The sequence below is a fragment of the Pleurodeles waltl genome, chromosome 6 (assembly GCF_031143425.1).
Source record: "Pleurodeles waltl isolate 20211129_DDA chromosome 6, aPleWal1.hap1.20221129, whole genome shotgun sequence".
NCBI classification, from domain to species: domain Eukaryota; kingdom Metazoa; phylum Chordata; class Amphibia; order Caudata; family Salamandridae; genus Pleurodeles; species Pleurodeles waltl.
The window spans coordinates 641,314,927-641,335,378 of record NC_090445.1 but is presented as its reverse complement, the minus strand read 5'-3'; the positions used below and the strand labels follow the sequence as shown (position 1 = coordinate 641,335,378).

The following is a 20,452-nucleotide window of genomic DNA, read 5'->3' as shown; positions in this document are numbered from 1 at the left end:
GCAAAAATATTCCAACAGTTTTAGGGAATATGCTCTGCACTGTAAACTGTTGGATAGAAGGGTGGTGCTGAGAATGCAGCTCATTTAAGGTGAAAAGAAATGAGTGTTACTGTAAATCATAGCATCCCGTCTTGGTTACTGATATGTTCGAAGAGTGAATGTCATTTAGAATTTCGTTATCGTGTTGTTTCTGTATTTAAACTATTGCAAATGGTCACATAGAGAGGAGGGTGCATCATGACAGATGCAGGTAGATAATACCAGCACAGAGTGGCTTTAGGGGAAGGGAATGGATTTCGGGTGGCAGATCAAAACGGACCAAGAAATAGATGGCAAGAGCCCACAGATTGAGTTTTCTAGTAAGGGGTGGCAAGACTGGGAGGGAAGAACACAGGTGCTGGGCATTAAGAGGGGACATGGAGGTCTGCAAGAGTAACAGAACCACTTTAAAGAAAATAGAAGCATCAACCAAAACCGTGTTCGTAGACATGATGGAAGTTTATATATGCAATTGATAAGATTTTTAGAAAGCTGTAATTGAGAAGACTGATATCATGAATTTACCTAAAAGTTCGTCTAGATCTGTATTTAAAGCTTTTGATAAAGCCTCTTTTTTAACAATGGGTTCTGTCTTATTAACACATCTCCATAATAGATAATTTTTGAACAGTTCATTGTTGTTGCATCAAATGCTGAATGCTAAATAAATATTCGCATACAGTCTCTGGGAGTTGTAGTACAAAGTTCAACATTGACATATAAGTGAACAAATATAGGTAAGTATAATAAAGCAAAGAGGAACATGGAGAAGCAAGGAGTGGAAAATATAGGAATATCGCTTAAACCATGTAATATATAAAACATGATAATGAAGCAGGGGATAGGAGTTCAAAAATCCTCGGGTCCACCTTTCTGCAAAGTACAATGAAAGTTCTTCTTTTAGGCCAGATGCTTAATGTGATTGATAGATGGGTTAAAGAGGTTTCAGAAATGGAATGGAATACGTCATCCTGAAAGGGCTGCCTGTGAGAACAGAGGCATTCTTGCAGTTGCCAAAGATGCTGCACATTCTGACTGAAGTAAATATTTGCTCATTATTCTGTCTTAGATGTCTAACCTTCGTTTAATGTGCTTCGTCAGTTGGTGAACTTGAGGTGGGTGGAAATCCTCAACCAGGAAAAACGTTGTCTTTAGTGCTCCTGCTGAGATTCCTAGCGTACTTCCACAAACCCTAGAGAGTGATGGTTAATGTCAGTGATATACCACTCTTCTCACACTGCAGTAGCTGATAGAAGTCTCGCTTGTTCTGAAGTACTGGGCTGGCAGTGTAGGCATATATTTCTAGCCGTAAATATAAAGGTGCTTGCAGCTGTAAGCATTTTAACTCTGGCTAAAATTGTTCCTGCTGTCCACACCTGTTAGCATCTAGGCCGATGTTTGCTTTTTCAGAGGAGTCCGTGAACTGTCTAAATAACCTATGTTGTCATATAATTATGCCTGTAAGTTTTGGCATCTTTTAGTTCGAGTGTCCAGATTCATGATGATTGTTTCTCTTATTCTTAATCCCTTCTTTTGGTTTTGTGTGTGACATCTGAGGCATTTCATGTTTTTTTCCTTCTTACAGACTATTGGCTTTGAGCTCTGTTTTCGTTTCCAAGGAAGCATGATTATCTGTTTGGACAAATCATGCTGAATTTTGGTAGGCAGTCCCTTTTGGTTCCAGTAAGCCCTGCAGGTTATGTCTGCTGGAACTATTTTGATGTCCTTGGATCTCCGTAGAAAATACCTGTTGCACCTATTTATACTGACATTTAATGTTCAGCTCCAAACCATCTCAGGCTATTGTATATTTAGCTTTAGGATAATGGATTCTCTATGCATTGGCAGTGTCACTCTTTTCAGTGTTTATATAATGGGTTCATAGTAAAGGAAAAGTAAATCGTTTGATACTAAAACTCATTTGGGCAAAGGTACCACTGATTCTTTCTCCCTTACCAGGCACTTCTGTATTCCCTCGGCACACTTCTCCCCCGCATACTTCCCTCAACCCATAGTAATAATACATCTTTTTCCAAGGATCGATTGATCTCTTTGTCATACGTACACAGCCACTCAAAATAGCTCTCTCTGTACATATTATGTTGTGGAGGTCGCCAATGTGTACTTTATGATTTAGCCACACTTTCCATCGAAGTTCATTTTTGATTTGCTTATAACTTTAGACCCTGTAGATGAGTTTTCATCGAACTTGCCATTCACCTAGCATCATCAGTTGAAGTCTTTTACGCCAGTTTTCTGGCAGAACAGTGCAGGGGGGAAAACGTAAGGGTGGAAAAAAAGGTTTTCAAAAGTTCTTTTAGGATATCTTACATTCAAGGCATGTGTGGCTGTAGATACATATGCTCTGCTCTGCTCTACTGTTGGGTCTGGTTGTGTGCAGGTTGTTTTTCTTTGAAGAAAGTCTTTTGAGTCCCAAGTTAGAGTGACTCCTCTTTCCTGGTAATACTGCGCATGGGCATTCACTCCATTATTAGATTGTTTTCTCTCTGCTGTTGGGTTCGGATGTGCGTGCTTCGCTCCTACTCAAGACTGTTCTAGGATCTCTCTTTCGATTCTATTCTGTCCACCATTGGTATTGTTATTGATAGTGTTTTCTTCTCCCTGCACGTCAACCCACAACCACCCGTCGATTATGCACCTTTGTCGCAGCCCTTCAGGGCCTCGCCCGTAGGTGCTTTCCAGCACCGTCTTTGGTTCCGTTTGTAAATGGTGCCATCATGGTGATGGAACAAACACCATTTAGTTTCTGTCCACTTTGTCACGCAAAGTACCCATGGACTGACTTTCATCAGGTCTGTAATCTTTATTTCTCTCCCTGGACCACAGGGAAGCTGATTGTTAAAAGCAGCCTGCTAAAAGCAAATGCTCCTTGATCAACCAGCACACTGGCTCAAGATGCAGCAAAGGGCCACTGAGGACTCTCCTGACCTTTTTGGACATCAGGAAGTTGAGGAGGAGCTGCATCCAGAGGCTTCCGTAGCTGAAGAGGAGGCTTTGTCCATGAAGGCCATGTTGGACTCTGATCCTGAGTTTGAAATCACCAACTTTTTGATGGAATCACTTGCTTTGAGTACACTACCCCTGCACCTCCACCTCAAGTCGGTTCCCCCAATGACACATGTCTCCGAATCAAGAGGCCTATAGGGCATGGTCGGCACCGAGAAAAGTTTGGATGCCTTGTTTTCAGGCTTGCTGGCGAAACACCATTTGAAGCCGAAACCTCTGCACCAACACCCTCTTCGATCTCTACAGCCTCTGGCCTGAGTCAATCATCGGCATCTACAGCTTTGGTGCAGAAACACAAATCCACCTCAGAGCTGAAACCATTGAAGTCGATGTCAAAAAAGACACTTTCGAGCACTGTGGAGTCCATTCTCCACATACTATAAGAAAAAATGGCAGCAGAGATTCAACGAAAGACTGGTAGAATCATGGCTAAATCACCCCTTTGCCAGCCACCACCTTCCGAAAGACATCTCTCTTTTCAAGAGGCTTTAGATGTTCCCGTACCATCTAAATGTAAATAGACAGACAAAGCCACTAGTCCTTTGCTGCCACCACCACTTTCACCACCTTCCTTACCACCACAACATCCACCAACTCTACCAAACATGCCCTCTTCACCGTAGCCTAATATAGAGTCCATAGATGTCTCTCCTCGGAGCTCCCCTGGTGATGGCACCGGTCCCCCAGATACTAGGGATAATTCCTTTCATGTCCCCACTGGGACTCCTATGAATTTGACCTGCCAGGGGACATAGACCCTGATCTGTACCCCACACGCCCATCACCTCTTGATGTCTCAACCATTTACCAGGAGCTATTAGCTGCGGTGGCTACGTTTCACGGAGTACAACCTGAGGAGGATTTTTTGTTTGAGACACTATCCTTAACACACAATCACACAGTACCTGCCTATTCTTTAAGGCATGCTTCGCCATACAGGGGACATCTTTGATGACCAAGTTAAAGCATGGGTTAACACTCCCAGGGTGGATAAGAAATATAAACCTTCTCCTTCAGACCCAGTATACATAACAGGACAAGTACCACCTGATGGCCTATTAGTCACCGGTGCTAGAAAGAGGGCGAACTCCCAAGTACCTGGCGACACCCCACCACCTCATAAGGAAAGCAAAAGAATGGATTCTTTGGGTAAGAGGGTTGCAACTCAGTCCACTAACCAATGGCATTCCGCCAAATCCATGGGCCTCTTAGCGAGATAGGAACGTGCTCACTGGGATGAGATGGAGGAACTCCTCCAACATCCGCCAGATAAATACAGAAAGAGGGGATAGGAATTAGTGGTGAAGGTAAACTAAACTCAAATACATCAATTAGATGTGCCCTTTACTCTTCTGACAGAGCAGCGAGGAGTATTAATCTTAGGTACTCCTTAGGCAACATGCTTGGCTGTGTGTTCCAGGCTTCAAGCCTGATGTTTAGCTGAACATCCTCAATCTTCAATTTAACAAGGAACATCTTTTTGTGCCCCAATGAAAATGAACTCTGAGACTGCAAAGTCCATGGGAGCCCCTCAAGTTCCTACATCCAGGGGCCCCTTTCGCCACTCCAGCTAACGAATGTGGAGGCCCCAAAACAAATATTTCTTGAAGCTTCCACTTCCTTCCTGCCTGGGCAGAGTTGATACTCCCCACAAAGACCTACTATAGTGTCTCCTATAGAAGAAACAACTCTATGGGTAGAGGCAAAAGTGCTTCCCCACATGGCACCACCACTACCAGCAAGCAGTGACTTGCTTTGCTTCGTTTCGCTTCCCCCCGATAATATGATGACTGTCAGGGGACAGACACAACTTTTTCCCCACTTGGCAACAGATAACAATAGACCAGTGGGTGTTGGATATTATGCAACATGGTTATTGTCTGAAGCACATTACCACACATCCCAACATTCCACCTCGCTCCTATCACTCTCAATCCAGCATCAAACATTACTCAAACAGTAAGTACAGGCTCTTATGGTCAAAGGTGCAATAGAATCTGTCACTTTCCAGCTCCAAGGTCGAGGAGTATACTCTCTATACTTCCTCATACCCAAAAAGGACAGCGTTTTGTGGCCAGTCTTAGATCTAAGGCCATCTAAGAAATCCATTCTATCAGAGCATTTTTATATGGTCCCTCTGTAAGACATATTATACAAACAATATTGGCTGCAGTGTATGGTTCGCACTTCCTTCAGTAACAAAAATAGTCATATGCTGGGCTGCAATGTATCATGGGTGCCAAACGGTACCACACCCAACCACTTCAGGTGCATACATGTTGGTTGAAGAACAACCCAAGTTCATAACAACGATGTACCATGGCACACCAGAAAGTCCATAAGGTTCAGTCCTTCGTATATTTATACAGAAACGTATAAAACTGTAATGTGGTCCATCAAAAAGATTTTAATTTGTTCGTTTTCGTATGCCTCCGATAAGAACACCAGCTACTCCATATGAGAAATAGCCCCTTCAAATAAGAATACAGCTGACACGTGTTTCATAAATAAGACTTTCTCAAGGCCAAGGTTATAATCTTCTGAGCCCTGTCAATGTATTTCTGTGTAGGTTTCCTATATCTTCCAGACATATTATAATGCCAGATACATCACAAATGCAAAGCATATAGTATGCTGTGAAAAAGCCAACCTTGATAAGTCGTGGACGTCCGTTATTAGAACTTATTCCAAGAAATTAGTAAGGTCACTAATCCAGGTTCCCGCACCCACTATCCGAGGGCAACGCACTAAGGATGAGTTGGTCAGGGATATTTGCCCATGCTTTTCCTCCTCTCCCACTCCTTCCATTTCTGATTCGGAAGCTCAGGCAAGCATCTTTCACAATGATCCTAGTAGCTCCCACATGGGCTTCTCAACCCTGGTTCACAACACTACTGGACCTCCCCATAGTTCTCCATGAGAAGCTTCCGAACAGGCCAGACCTTCTCACTCAGAACCATGGAGAAATCGTGCACCCAGATCCCAAGGCTCTCAACCTGGCAATTTGGCTCCTGGGGTCAGAGTTTGGTTACGTCAATTTGCCACCTGAATGTACAGAAATTCTTAAAGACTGTAGAGCTACCACTAGAACTTGCTGTGCGGCAAAGTGGACCATTACTGTCACTCAAAACAAATCAATCCTTTCACAGCCACTGTGCAAGACATTGTTTGCTATCTGCTTCATTTACAAAAGTCTGGGTTAGCGATTATCTCGCTGCAGTTGCTGCCTGTCTACAAAATAGGCAACACCTTTCTTTGTTCAAGGTCCCAGTGATTAAAGCCTTCATGGAAGGGCTCAAAAGAGTTATTCCATTACAGGTCCAACCGCACATTCATGGAACCTTATTGATGTTCTCATTAGACTCATGGGCGCTCCATTTGAACCCTCGCACTCATGCCCCCTTCAATTCCTTTCTTGGAGCGTGGCATTTTTAGTCGTCATCACTTCACTTAGACATGTTAGTGAGCTCCTGTCCTTAACCTTGGAAAAACCTTTCTTCCAACTACATAGGGATGGAGTGGTTCTCGGCACCAACCCTACATTTTTAGAGTGGTTTTTCAATTTCACCTCAACCAATCAATAGAGTTGCCACTTTTTTTTCTTTCAACCAAATCCTGTTGCGGAAAGAGCTCTTCATACATTAGATGTAAAAAAGAGCCCTCATGTTCTATATTGATAGACCTAAAACTTTCAGGAAAACTAAACAAACTTTGTTGCTTTTTCTGCTCCACATAAAGACAACCCTATATCCAAAGCAGCCATAACCACATGGATAGTGAGATGCATCCAAATTTTTTAGGCTAAAGCCAAAACAAATGTACCTACTCCTCATAGACCACACTCTACGAGGAAAAAGGGAGCATCCATGGCTTTTAAAGGAAACATTCACATAGCTGACATATGCAAAGCAGCTACATGGTCCACACCACACACCTTCACCAAACATTTTGTGGATGTTTTAGCACGCCAACAAGCCAATGTAGGTCAGGCAGTGCTATGTACTCTTTTTCAAACACTTGCTACACCCACAGGTTAGACACCGCTTTTGATGGTGACTGCTTTAGTGTCTATGCAGAGCATGTGTATCTACCGCCACACATGCCTTGAACAGAATATGTTACTTACCCTGTAAGCATCTGTTTTTGGCTTGTAGTGCTGAAGATTCACATGCGCCCAGCCTCCTCCCCGGACCTGTGGCAGTTAGTTTATTCTACTCTTTCTCACATGGACATCTCATAACTTACACTTATTCTACACTCCATTCTCATCCTCCTGCAGCAAAACAATGTAACAATGGAGTCAATGCCCATGCGCAGTATCATCCAGAAGGAGGAGGCACTCTACCTTGAGACTCAAAAGACTTTTAGAAGAACACAACCTGCCCACATCGGACCCCACACTAGATGGCAGGTGTATGCAGAGCTTGGGAATCTGCAACACTACCTGCCACAAACTGATGCTTACAGAGTAAGTGACATTCCTCATGCCCACAGCCCAAATCGCTGATCAGATTTACACCAATCATGGCATCAAAGTAGAATTTTATTCTGAAAGTATACTTTTGTTGCTGTATTGCAAATCCATTCAGTAGTTTTTGAGATATACAAGTTAAAAAAAAAAAAAGTTGCTGAGCAACCTTGACGGGTATAACTGTTGTTTAAAATTGTGAATCATAATTCGCCCCTCCCACTGATCACATTTTGTTTTGGTTAAAATTAATTGACTGGAGAAGATATGTGATTTTTTTTTCTGTTATTTTGAAAATTGCAAATAGTTTAGATTCACTAGTTTTGTGCTGTGGAAAACAATGTTGATCCCCAGAAGAAGCTGGGCTGAGAATTGGACATTTTAATTTGTCCCTATAGGAGTAGTGAGGGAGTGGGAAAACTAATTATTCATGCTGGCTAAAGTGTTTCTTCTCTGCCTATTTGTGACCCTGGAGATACTTAGGGCTTGTATGAGCTGCTGCGGACAGTAGACAGAGAACACAAAAGCACTCCGTATGAAACCTCACATATGGTTAAATCATTGCACAAACCAATGGGCTGCTTAAAGAACAGACTCTTATTTTAAAAGGACAGTTTTTTAAAATTTTAAATAGCCTCTTAGCTACTACTATTCTAGGTAAATTTTGAATTTTATTTAAAAAAAAAAAAAAATATCAAAACTAACATTGTATCTGTGTGCAAATGGAATACATCTTCATTGTTTAGGGCGCGCACCAAGTTACAAAAAAAAGTTAAGAAACAACTAGAGAAACCTTGGCATTCATTCTTGTTTACAAATGATAAGTAAGTCTGATTAAGCTCTGCAGGGTCAAATTAGGCAACCTGACTTCACCTTAGATGTTAATCTCAGTCAGCAACTTCATACAAGATATAGAAAGGTGCTTGCAGCATACCAAGGTTCTGTGAGAAGACCTTTTGTGAAGTGAATTGTAGTGCTTTGTATATGCATTACTGGAGATATTTTGTAAGGTCGAGCTGAAGAAAGCCTAATTAAACTTTTTTTTCCCTGCTGTCGCTTAGTTCCTATAGGAATCTCATAAAGAAGTGCTATGATTGATGATTAAGCAAAGAACGTGGATGACCTGAGACCTCGTGATTATACCTAACTTCTTGAAACAAGCAAAACATGCGAGTTGTACCATTTGCTTTAAAGGTGCTGTTGTTGCATTCTTGTTCATTATTTGTCTAATCTTCCAGGTTGGACATATCCGAGCAGAAAGGGACATCCTGGTGGAAGCAGACAGTTCTTGGGTTGTGAAGATGTTCTATAGCTTTCAGGATAAGCTAAATCTCTACCTTATTATGGAGTTTCTTCCTGGCGGTAAATACTCAAGGACCATAATGGATGTGTATTTTCTTAGTTATATCCCAACATTACACGTACAGTCACATAAATAGTTTAAATTTATTCGGGGATGGTGTCATTTTTACAGGGATCTTTGTAACTCCGCTGACTGCTTAAAAGAATTGTATGTTTAAACTTGTTTTCTGAAACTCTTAAACTCTTTTCTTCCTCTTGAATTATTTTAAAATGTATGAAATTTCAATTTGTTCAACAGTAGTACAAGTTTCATGTCTTTAATGCATCATGTAATTGAGGTAGAAGCTCTGGAGAAGACTAAACCTTACAAAATTAAAATGTTCGAATGCGTAAGAGCGTGTGGAGAACATATGTTTTGGTGAACGTGGTCCGGCAAAAGAAACTAGATTTTATGCCACCTTTGTCCACTTCATCAAAGTACTGAAGGGAAGTCTCTGCAATTCGCTTGCAAAACTGTTTCAAAACACATGTAAATATTATCAGTGCTGAGATTAAAAATAACTAAATTTATATCCCTAACTATCAATAAAAAAAAGAAAACTATTGTGGATCAAAAGCAGCCATGCCGAAATGTGGGTTGGAAGGCCACAAAGCTGGTCGTGGAGACTAGCTGCTCCATCAGAGCACAGCATTTAAGGTCTGCCTTCATTACTGTGTCCAATCTCGAGGATAAATTGCTTGTTGTGTAATTAGCTCCCACACACGCCAAGCTAGCAGTCTTGGCTTGTACTGTGAGGATAGCAGACTATCCAGCCAAGGTAAAAAAACATCCAGTCATGTTGACATATACAGTAAGAGATGAGTTGGTCAAAAGAAGGTTGTGATTCTCAGAAGCCACGGTGTTCAGCCCAGAAGTTGATGAGTCTGGCAGTCTTTCTGGAATAAAGGGATGTCCAGCACCAGAAAGCCTCAGTAGTTGCAGTAAGGCTGAGCTGAACACCTGGCTGCAGAGAATTCATGCAAAACTGGACAACTTGGGGGGAATGGGTGCAGCAGCTTCCAGACCGGAGCACACCATTGGGAGAGGAAGGTGGGTTGAGATATTAATGAGCTGGATGACGCTATTGGTGCTGTAGGGAAAATTAAACATCCATTGTGGCTTTAGGCACCCTTGACTTGAAACTTTGTAAGGTCCGAGCAAAGGGGGGTAATCCCAGGCTTTCTAGCACAAAAAAACTACATCAGCAAAGGTATACAAGACATTTGTCTACAATCCCAGTACATGGTGAGAAGAGAATGTCAAAAAACACTTAGAGAGAAACTGCAGAAAATAGCATAGGTGCCAAAAGCAGTAGTGCTAGACCTAGGGTCCTTCAGAGCACTTTTTGGGCGGATAGTATGGGTTACGAGTTCTGGTGATCATCAAATAGACAGTCTAGTCAATGGCCTATAAAAATAAGCTTCTGAAAAGGTATATGAAAATGTCACTCCTTCTCTATAAGGAAAAGACGTCCTAAGCTGTGCCTTAGAATGTTGCCACATTAAAGGGTACATTCTTTGTTTAGAACATTTTGCCACCAAAGGAGCTCCTCTGTTGTGAAGGTACTGTTACAAAGAACATTATGCCCTGGCAGGCTCACACTGCGAGATGAGAGGAAAAGGATGAATAGGTTGATGCAAAGTGCCATATGCTGATGACACGCAATTGGTAGTCTCATTATCTTCAAATTCTAGTGCCAACCGCTCATCTCTTACCTCCTGCCTTCAAGCAATGGCAGGATGGATGTCCTAAAGTAGGCTTAAGCTTAATGACGATAAGACCAAGGTATTGATATTAGATTAACACCCACATCTGAGAACTAATCCTTCCATTTTGAAGGGTTTGGGAAATCTTCCGCCTCCTAAGGAACCTATTTAAAGTCTGGGGGTTTGGTTGGATCTCCAGCTCACTATGGCATTTCAAGCTAATAAGGTTTCATCTACCTCTTTTGGTCTGCTCAGACTTTTGAGGAAGGTGTTTAAAATCTTACCATTTATCGCCAAAAGACTTATTGTCCAGGCCCTTATTATTTCATGCTTAGATTATGGTAATGCCTTGTATATTATATGCGATTAGAAAGCTACAGGTAGTACAGAATGCCTCGCCCATTTGTTTCTAAATATACCGAGGCATGAATCAGCCAAATTGGCAATTGCTCCACTCCACTGGGTCCCATTTGAACGTCGCATAGAGTTTAAAACCTTGTGCTGTATTCATAGACCTCTGTATAATAGAGGTCTTTCTCTGCTTATGACATTAGCATCCTTTTACACACCTGCCAGACAGCTTAGGTCCTCGACAGCTGCCCTGGCTCTCATTCCTAGGGCCTTTGGCTCACTAACCATGAATTTTCCTTTCGGAGATCATTGAAAACTTGGCTATTCAAAGCTTAATCCCTCAGTTTACGTCTCAGAGTTTTGTCCTCCGCGCTGGAAGGCCTATGGGTAGCCATGTGCTATATAAATACAAATAACATAACATAACAAAGGGATGCAATCACCCCATAAGAAATGTTAGTATGTAGAGCTTTTCATTGGAGAAAGTGAATCTGTATTTATGGAGATGGCAATAGATTGTTACCTTACAGGGAGTGCAGAATTATTAGGCAAGTTGTATTTTTGAGGATTAATTTTATTATTGAACAACAACCATGTTCTCAATGAACCCAAAAAACACATTAATATCAAAGCTGAATATTTTTGGAAGTAGTTTTTAGTTTGTTTTTAGTTTTAGCTATGTTAGGGGGATATCTGTGTGTGCAGGTGACTATTACTGTGCATAATTATTAGGCAACTTAACAAAAAACAAATATATTGGTTTCACTGGTAATAATAAATCATTGAAATGGGTATATAACATCTCAACATTCACAAATATACATTTCTGACATTCAAAAACAAAACAAAAACAAATCAGTGACCAATATAGCCACCTTTCTTTGCAAGGACACTCAAAAGCCTGCCATCCATGGATTCTGTCAGTGTTTTGATCTGTTCACCATCAACATTGCGTGCAGCAGCAACCACAGCCTCCCAGACACTGTTCAGAGAGGTGTACTGTTTTCCCTCCTTGTAAATCTCACATTTGATGATGGACCACAGGTTCTCAATGGGGTTCAGATCAGGTGAACAAGGAGGCCATGTCATTAGATTTCCTTCTTGTATACCCTTTCTTGCCAGCCACGCTGTGGAGTACTTGGACGCGTGTGATGGAGCATTGTCCTGCATGAAAATCATGTTTTTCTTGAAGGATGCAGACTTCTTCCTGTACCACTGCTTGAAGAAGGTGTCTTCCAGGAACTGGCAGTAGGACTGGGAGTTGAGCTTGACTCCATCCTCAACCCGAAAAGGCCCCACAAGCTCATCTTTGATGATACCAGCCCAGACCAGTACTCCACCTCCACCTTGCTGGCGTCTGAGTCGGACTGGAGCTCTCTGCCCTTTACCAATCCAGCCACGGGCCCATCCATCTGGCCCATCAAGACTCACTCTCATTTCATCAGTCCATAAAACCTTAGAAAAATCAGTCTTGAGATATTTCTTGGCCCAGTCTTGACGTTTCAGCTTGTGTGTCATTTTCAGTGGTGGTCGTCTTTCAGCCTTTCTTACCTTGGCCATGTCTCTGAGTATTGCACACCTTGTGCTTTTGGGCACTCCAGTGATGTTGCAGCTCTGAAATATGGCCAAACTGGTGGCAAGTGGCATCGTGGCAGCTGCACGCTTGACTTTTCTCAGTTCATGGGCAGTTATTTTGCGCCTTGGTTTTTCCACACGCTTCTTGCGACCCTGTTGACTATTTTGAATGAAACGCTTGATTGTTCGATGATCACGCTTCAGAAGCTTTGCAATTTTAAGAGTGCTGCATCCCTCTGCAAGATATCTCACTATTTTTGACTTTTCTGAGCCTGTCAAGTCCTTCTTTTGACCCATTTTGCCAAAGGAAAGGAAGTTGCCTAATAATTATGCACACCTGATATAGGGTGTTGATGTCATTAGACCACACCCCTTCTCATTACAGAGATGCACATCACCTAATATGCTTAATTGGTAGTAGGCTTTCGAGCCTACACAGCTTGGAGTAAGACAACATGCATAAAGAGGATGATGTGGTCAAAATACTCATTTGCCTAATAATTCTGCACTCCCTGTATTGGCAACACAGTAACCAAGAGGATTGGCATAACCTGAAAGATGCAGTCCTATTTTGTTGACCTTTGTTTTTGTTGTCCTATTGTTGGTTTAATTTAAGCAATTTCAGTTTTCTTCCAAAGGGACCACAAAGTTTTGTGTTTTGTCTACGTTACATCTGTGATCTGCCATTACCGTTGTTCATTTGAGGGATCCGAAAGATCTGTGAGGTTTCTCTAGAGCCTCTTGAGTTTGAGGGTGCTAGGAAGACTGTAAACGAAAGACTGATTAGAGCATCACAGATCAAGTTATTGGTTTGTGGGTGGGAAGGGCTGGCAAGTATGGGTTTTGTGCATCAGGCTTTTGTGATTTGGCTTCATCATGGTGTCAGGGATGTAGATGGAAAGAAGCAAGCATTAACACAGAGTAAATGGTTCATATGTTTTCTTTTTCATGTAAGGCTTTGAACTCGCTGATCAAGAAGTACAAGAGCCTACAGAAATTAAGAGCTACCAATTCATATATAGGTTTTCTACAGGAGACATCTTTATTTTAATTAGACTATTTGGTCATCACAAACCTTGTTTGGAGCACCTGTATGCCGTATATTGTAAGGCATTAAAAATGTAACGGTGAGAAAACCGACATCTCACTTTGAGCAACCCTGAGGGTTGGAGGTTTTTTACAGTGACAGAGGTTTTGAACAAGAGCGATTAACTACTTTTATTACAGATAAAATTGGTATTTGTTTCTCTTATGTGGCTTCCCATTACCTGTAAGTATAGCAGCCAAAGACTTAGGGCCATATGTACGAACACATTTTCCCATAGACACAGAATGGATAAAACCCCTTGGTACATCTGGCCCTTAATTTCCAGTCTTGATTTTTTTCCTTTGGACATTCAAGAACAGCGTGAGAATAACTTGTCTTGTTAGGTATGGCGGTTGTATGTTGCATAGATGTTGCTGCTTCAATTGAAGTTGATTGTAGCACAAAGCGGATGCCAATAGAGATAAATTGGTAAACGTTCTTTGTGCTGACATTGTTTGGCACTGTTTCTTATTCAGGCCGTTGCCTGAAAGTCGTGGTGAATGTTTTGAATAGATAAGAAAAAATGAATTACAGAGATTAGATAGCTTCTATGAAGTCTCCATCTGGAATCGCATCTTGCATTTGTTCCGGGAGTAGGGGGGTAACATGGTGGAGGCAAAATGGCTTAAAAAATTATATTTTACCGTATCATCTCAAGACTAATCTTTCTTGTAGGACTGTCAGTTAGGTATTGTTGATGACTATCTCTTTTGGTATTTTTTTGGTGTATTTATTCCCTGTGTATGTTTCATATGATTGACGTTAGGAGATGGTGCTGATGCTTGAGGCACCGCATGCAGTAACATAAGCATTGGGAGTGGGGATATGTAGAACCTACTTATGTAAACTGGTTTCTGGTACAGCTGTGTGAAGCAGTTCCACTAATTCTTTAATCCCTTAAAATGGAGGTCTGGCCCTGTCTTGATCAAATTTCTCAAAGACCGCAGAGAGCTTCAGCTACATCAGAAGGAAATACTTTACTTAATCACATAGAATTCAGAGACTCATCTATTAGTAAGAGCAGTGTTGATTACGTTTTTGGATGCATTCTTACAGTTGGTTGGCAAACATTCTCTGAATGAATTGTCCCACTAACCAAATTAGATACTGTGGGTTATCAGATTTTCATAGGTACGATTTGGTTCAAAGAGTCTAGATATTTGCCCACAATTTGGGGTTGATTTTTTTAAATTACAGAAACTGCACAGCTCAATGAGGTTCCACTATTTTCAAGATGCTCCTTCTCATCACGTTTTTATCTGTTCTATTTAGTGTGGCTAATCTGTGAAAATGTTTTTGTATTACTTGTCCAAGGGCTGTCTACATTATGTGGAGAGAAGGTCAGATATTTCATAAGATATTTTTGGATCGATCTCTAGTATCTGATTGTTTGATCTGTCCTTCGTATCCTGATCATTTCAGAGATGAAGTTTGATATTATACTAGGCATGGCTTCTGATCTTTTAAGTTGAGCAATAGGGGAGAAGATAGCATTGTGGTTCTCTCTGGTGAAGATGGCTCTTATGCAGTAAGGTGTTGAATGCATTTGTTTTTTGGTACTCTTAAATATTTTCTCTTTACTATACTTAAGCTGTAGGTATCCTCTCCAGCAGGTGGAAACTCTTTCTTAAGCTATTAAATATAGAGCTATCTAAACTGTATCTCACATGCATGCATAAGTCTAAACTGTTACAACCACCTCTCCCTGTGCAAAGGCTTGTCAATTCCTTTTTTAGTTCTGGCCTAAAGACAGCTTTAGCTGTCCTGCCAGCCTCGTGATTTCCCAAAATTATATACATATTTAAGGGCTCCTGATGAACACTCTTTTACCATTAGTCTGTTGACATATCACTAAAATATACTCCATCCCACCCTAGCTTAAGGTATCAGTCAACAGACATTCCACTACAGCCATTGGAAGCTTTCGCTTTGTGTGACTGCATTTTCATCCTTGTACAGCTACCCAAACACCTAAAAAAATGTTCTAAAAAATTTAAATTGTTAGACACACTTACCAATGACTGATACACCCTATGTATAGTTAGTTGGGTTACATCAACAATTTTCATAACTCTCAAGACCTTTATTCTAATGTACAATTGGCATTTCCTCGTTATACTAACCAGCTTTGTTATATTATTTATCCTATTGAGAGTGAGTACAATTTATTAGAGTAGGTAGAGTATATGCAGATTTGTATGTTGAAGTCACCCCACCACAGCTTTGTGACTGACATTTCAATCCCTTGTATCTGAAGTGGGAGAACCGGCTAGTTACTACTTGTGGAACTGCATCTCCCCTATTGGAGTGTTGTATTAGCACCGTCAGTATGCAGAAAACACTCCAGTCAACTCAGTAAAAGCTTACACCCACTGAAACATAAACCGCCAAAAGAAGCTACCTAAATGTACTTGCACTTACCAGTGAATAAAAGTTCCTATAAATGTTAGGATGTGACCACAAATGTTAAACTAAATATCAAGAAGTGTATTCAGATCTGTAACTTTGACTTATTATGAACCAGCGTTGGCAAATAAGTATATGGAAAATTAGTACAAATTATTAAAATAGCAAACATGTATGCAAATGTATCTACTAAAGCCGCACCCACTCGGCTTGGTGCAGGTAATTTGAAGCAGTTGCTTCTGACTTGAAATGGACCTCTATTAACAAGTGGAATTGCAGCTTCATTAAGATATTTCAGTGCTATTGCAGTTGACTTGAGAGGGACCCCTGGTAAAGGCTAGTGGAATTGCAGTTTAATGTATTAATTACAGTGCTTTTCAATTTGACTTTTGTGCAACACCAAATAACGACTAGCTGAACTGCAGCTTAAATAAATAATTTCAGTGCTTTTGCTTTTGACTTGTGAGGGACACAAGCTTTCTTGCTTGAAAGTGATTTAATTTAAGGGAACTATATACTCGAACCAAAAAAGATGGAAAGGTGCACAAGCAAGTCTGTACTGTCATAGATACATGGAGGTAAGCAAGCACGTAGTTGTTGGCCTCTTGTGATCTCCTGTGTGCAGCTTGCCAAATGATTGAGAACTCGAGATTTCAAAGTCATACCAGTAACATAGCAGAGAACAAGGAGGAAATCACGTTGTCTTAATGACATGCATGCTTCCTTGATATGTTGCGTCTCCTACACAACCAATGCAGAGATTTACATACCAAGCAAATAGTGCTGTGTCTCAACCTACATACCAGATGCAGTGCTACGTTTGAACATGCTGAAGTCGTGGAACATAGATGTTCTTAAGCACTTCACAGCATGTGTTTCAGGAACCCAAGTTACTATGCATTATGGCACCAAGGACCATAGCACATTCTTTAACAATGAGTAATGAAATTGCGTTATTTATGAGGTTAACCCGCCAGAGGCAGTATGTTGTATCTGTAGCAGTAGCCTTCTATTTTGATCAAACAATGCACCTTCATTGCTCACCTTTGGATGAAGATCTCCTTGCCAAATATTAAAGGAGGTTCCCCCTCTATGGGTGTGTCATGACCTGAATGTTGCCCAAGTCCGTCTCTGAAGCATGAAGCTGTGGTCAGATAGCACTCAATCAGAATTGCCAGCTTGTAAACAAGGTTCTAGGTCTGCACCATCTCACATGTCCTAAGGAAAAGCGAAGGTAAATATGGGTGAAGTTTGCAAAGAAAATAACAAACTAACTCTGTTTGTAAGGGTGGACCATAGGGAGAACTTATACATTAGAGTTGACTATAGGAAGCTGTTTTCAAGTCCACAGGTCATTTCTTACTTTGGGAAGAGTACAGATACCATTCTCACTTGATGGGTTTGGCCTTTAAGATTGATCCATAGCACTCTGAGGTCATATGGGAAAGGTGTCAGCAAAACTTTAACCATTGCATGCTGTCAAATGATGTACTGTATCAAATACAAAACATGTTGATTAAAAAACTCAAGTGGCTGTCCTCATTGCTCAATACCAAATAGAAACATGTACCCCAATTGCAGTCAGTAGTACTGTAGAGAAGTTGCAGATGCTACACATCACTTATGTAATTGTATGCCTTACCCAATGTATGGTGCCTGCCCTTAAGGTATTTCTGAGGTTCTCATACACGGAGAACATAGAGAATCCTATTTCCACAATGGTGGATCTCCAGCATCCTAGGTAGGTGATGGTTTTCAGTTGTATTATAACCCATTCCCTCCCCAACCTCTCCACCACCCTCTTTCACATTTCTTGTCCTGCATAACAGGCACAGCACTCTCCCAGTGAATCATCACCGAGTCCTGCCTGCCATCATTTACTGCCTCACTTACGCAGTTTGTTTTGTCTTACATACATAGTAGTATAGGTAGATGTGTCTTGCCACTCAACCCTGCAGCAGTTCTTGCCTCAGCAGCCCCCAGACGCATGACTGCACTGTCTCCTGTCCTCCTTATCCCAGCAAGATTATGTAAATGAACATTACGAGAATGCTCAGGGAGTAAGTGGAAATTAATCTCATTTTGCAAGAGTATTAATCAACTTTCCTGTTTTCAACTGATACAAAGTCCACCTTTGCTAATATTAGAGTAGAACTGTGCTATCATTGGTCTTAAACAAGAAGCCTCCCTAATATTATTAGATCTATCAGCAGCCTGAAATAGAGTGGTTTGTCTGGAGATTGCATGTAATACCTGCTTCTTCACCACCCTGCAACCAGCAAGTTCTGATTTGAACCATTATAGTCCTTACCTCACAAGTTGTCATATGGAGTGCCAATGCTCCACGTCAGCTTTTTAATATCTATGTATTCCCTCTGGCTCACTGGGCCAGATTAGCTGATTATACAGATTTACGTGGACAGCAACTAGCTCAACTTCTATAGAAATATGAAAGCATTTCCAATGTCCTGAACAACATTTTTAATAGATATAAGATAACTTGTTATGCATTAATCAAACCAAGATCCTGTTACGTAGGAGGAAGTACAACCACATAAAACCCAGCCCTTAAATTGTTTTCTTGGCTCATGGTAGCATGGATCAAATGCAGAGTGATTTCCAGCATGTACACTGCATATGGGGTTCAAAGTTTGGGTTACTGCTTGAGACACAGTGTGATAGGCCCGAGAGTCTAGGGTACCCAGACAGAGGAGTAGGGCAGAACCAAATTATATGTACACCAGGAAGAGCTTGAGAACCACAGTGTTTTGTGTACCCACAACTGAAATGAAAGAGGGCCCCAGACTTGCCCAGGCCTCACCCTCCACCCCATCTTCTGTGGATTCGAACCAGTTTGTTTTAATAACATACTGGCACTTACATTTTGATCGCATTTTTAAGTGACTCGAAACTGACAATCTCTCCATATCGCCTTAATAATAGAATAAATAAATACGATCATGGAATATTGTTCCCTAACAAAGGATACTTCTTCTACCCTGTATTATTTTAATTTTTTTCTCAAATATCCTTTGTTTGTTAGGGTATTGAAACACGGGAGTGGGAGCAAACTGCTTGCCATACCAGTACACAATTTGTCCAAATGCACTACTATAAAGGCAGTGCTTGTAAACTCTACCTTTAGTTGAAAGACTTCACTTTTCACCATTGTTGTTGCAGATAATGCTGTGTTATTTCCAAACATGTATTCGAGGATGTTTGTCCTTCGGTGAAGAGTAACACTTGGGGGTGCTGGCAGTGCTGTTCACAGTCTTCTCAGGTTTCTGTACCGCTCCTAGAGCGCCAGTGCATCCAAATGAGCTTGTCAGCCCAATAACTCAGCAATAAGCCAGTCAAAACAAAGAGGGGTGGGAGCATGCTACCTGGTATACCAGCACACAGTTTTCCCAAATGCATTGTGGTAAATGCAATGCTTGATAACACACTTCAGTTGAAATTTAGTATATCAGTGTAGCCTGTGTCAGGAGATTGACATTGTATGGCTTCCCAAATACTCCCAGTGTCGCTCACAATTACCAGCTGCATATATATAGTTTCCCCTCCGGCATCCTGATCAGTTGGTGTAAATATATGTTCGATGGCATCTGTCGCTGTAGATACACATGGTATGCATGAGCTCGCCATCTGGTGTTGGGTCGGAGTGTTACAAGTTGTTTTTCTTCGAAGAAGTGTTTTCGAGTCACGGGACCGAGTGACTCCACCTTCTGTGCTCATTGCGCATGGGCGTCGACTCCATCTTCGATTGTTTTCTTTCCGCCATCGGGTTCGGACGTGTTCCTGTCGCTCCGAGTTTCGGAACGGAAAGATAGCTGAAGACGGAAGATTTTCGACGGTATCGTTGCGATCCGGTTAGAGATAGACACATACGACGACGCGTTGAACATCGAAGCGCTTCGGTGCCCTTCGGGGTAGATTTCGGCACCCCGTCGGGGCCTAGTCGGCCCGACCGCGTGGAGGACAACGCCGATGGAACGGACCCCGTTTCGATTCTGCCCCGAATGCCACAACAAATATCCTTATACGGACCTACACTCGGTCTGTAATCTGTGCCTGTCACCCGAGCACAGCGAAGAATCCTGTGAGGCCTGTCGGGCGTTCCGGTCCCGAAAAACTCTGCGCGACCGTCGAGCGAGAAGACTGCAGATGGCGTCCACGCCAAAAGAGCGTCGACAGTTCGAGACAGAAGAAGAACAGGAGGAATCCTTTTCCATCCAGGATTCAGACTCCGACGAGCTACACTCTACAAGAACTGTGAGTAAGACGTCGAGATCAAACCTTAAAAAAGGAAAGAAGGCCCAGGGGACGCCACTGCCAACCGGCCATGGCTCCACCCAAATTCTCGGTGACCAACAATCGGCACCGAAAAAGGCCCATTCAGTGTCGAGATCGTCCGACTTCGGTCGAGACACCGGCACGCAGCCTCCTCGGGA

General features: G+C 41.8%; 1 protein-coding gene across 1 annotated transcript in view; it reads left to right on the top strand.

The window, feature by feature from the left end:
• STK38 (serine/threonine kinase 38) overlaps positions 1-20,452 on the top strand; it is a 202,793-nt gene that overhangs the window by 53,991 nt on the left and 128,350 nt on the right. The window contains exon 5 of the mRNA XM_069238981.1: positions 8,773-8,896. Coding sequence (XP_069095082.1) covers positions 8,773-8,896 — 124 coding nt within the window. The remainder of the gene's footprint in view (positions 1-8,772; positions 8,897-20,452) is intronic.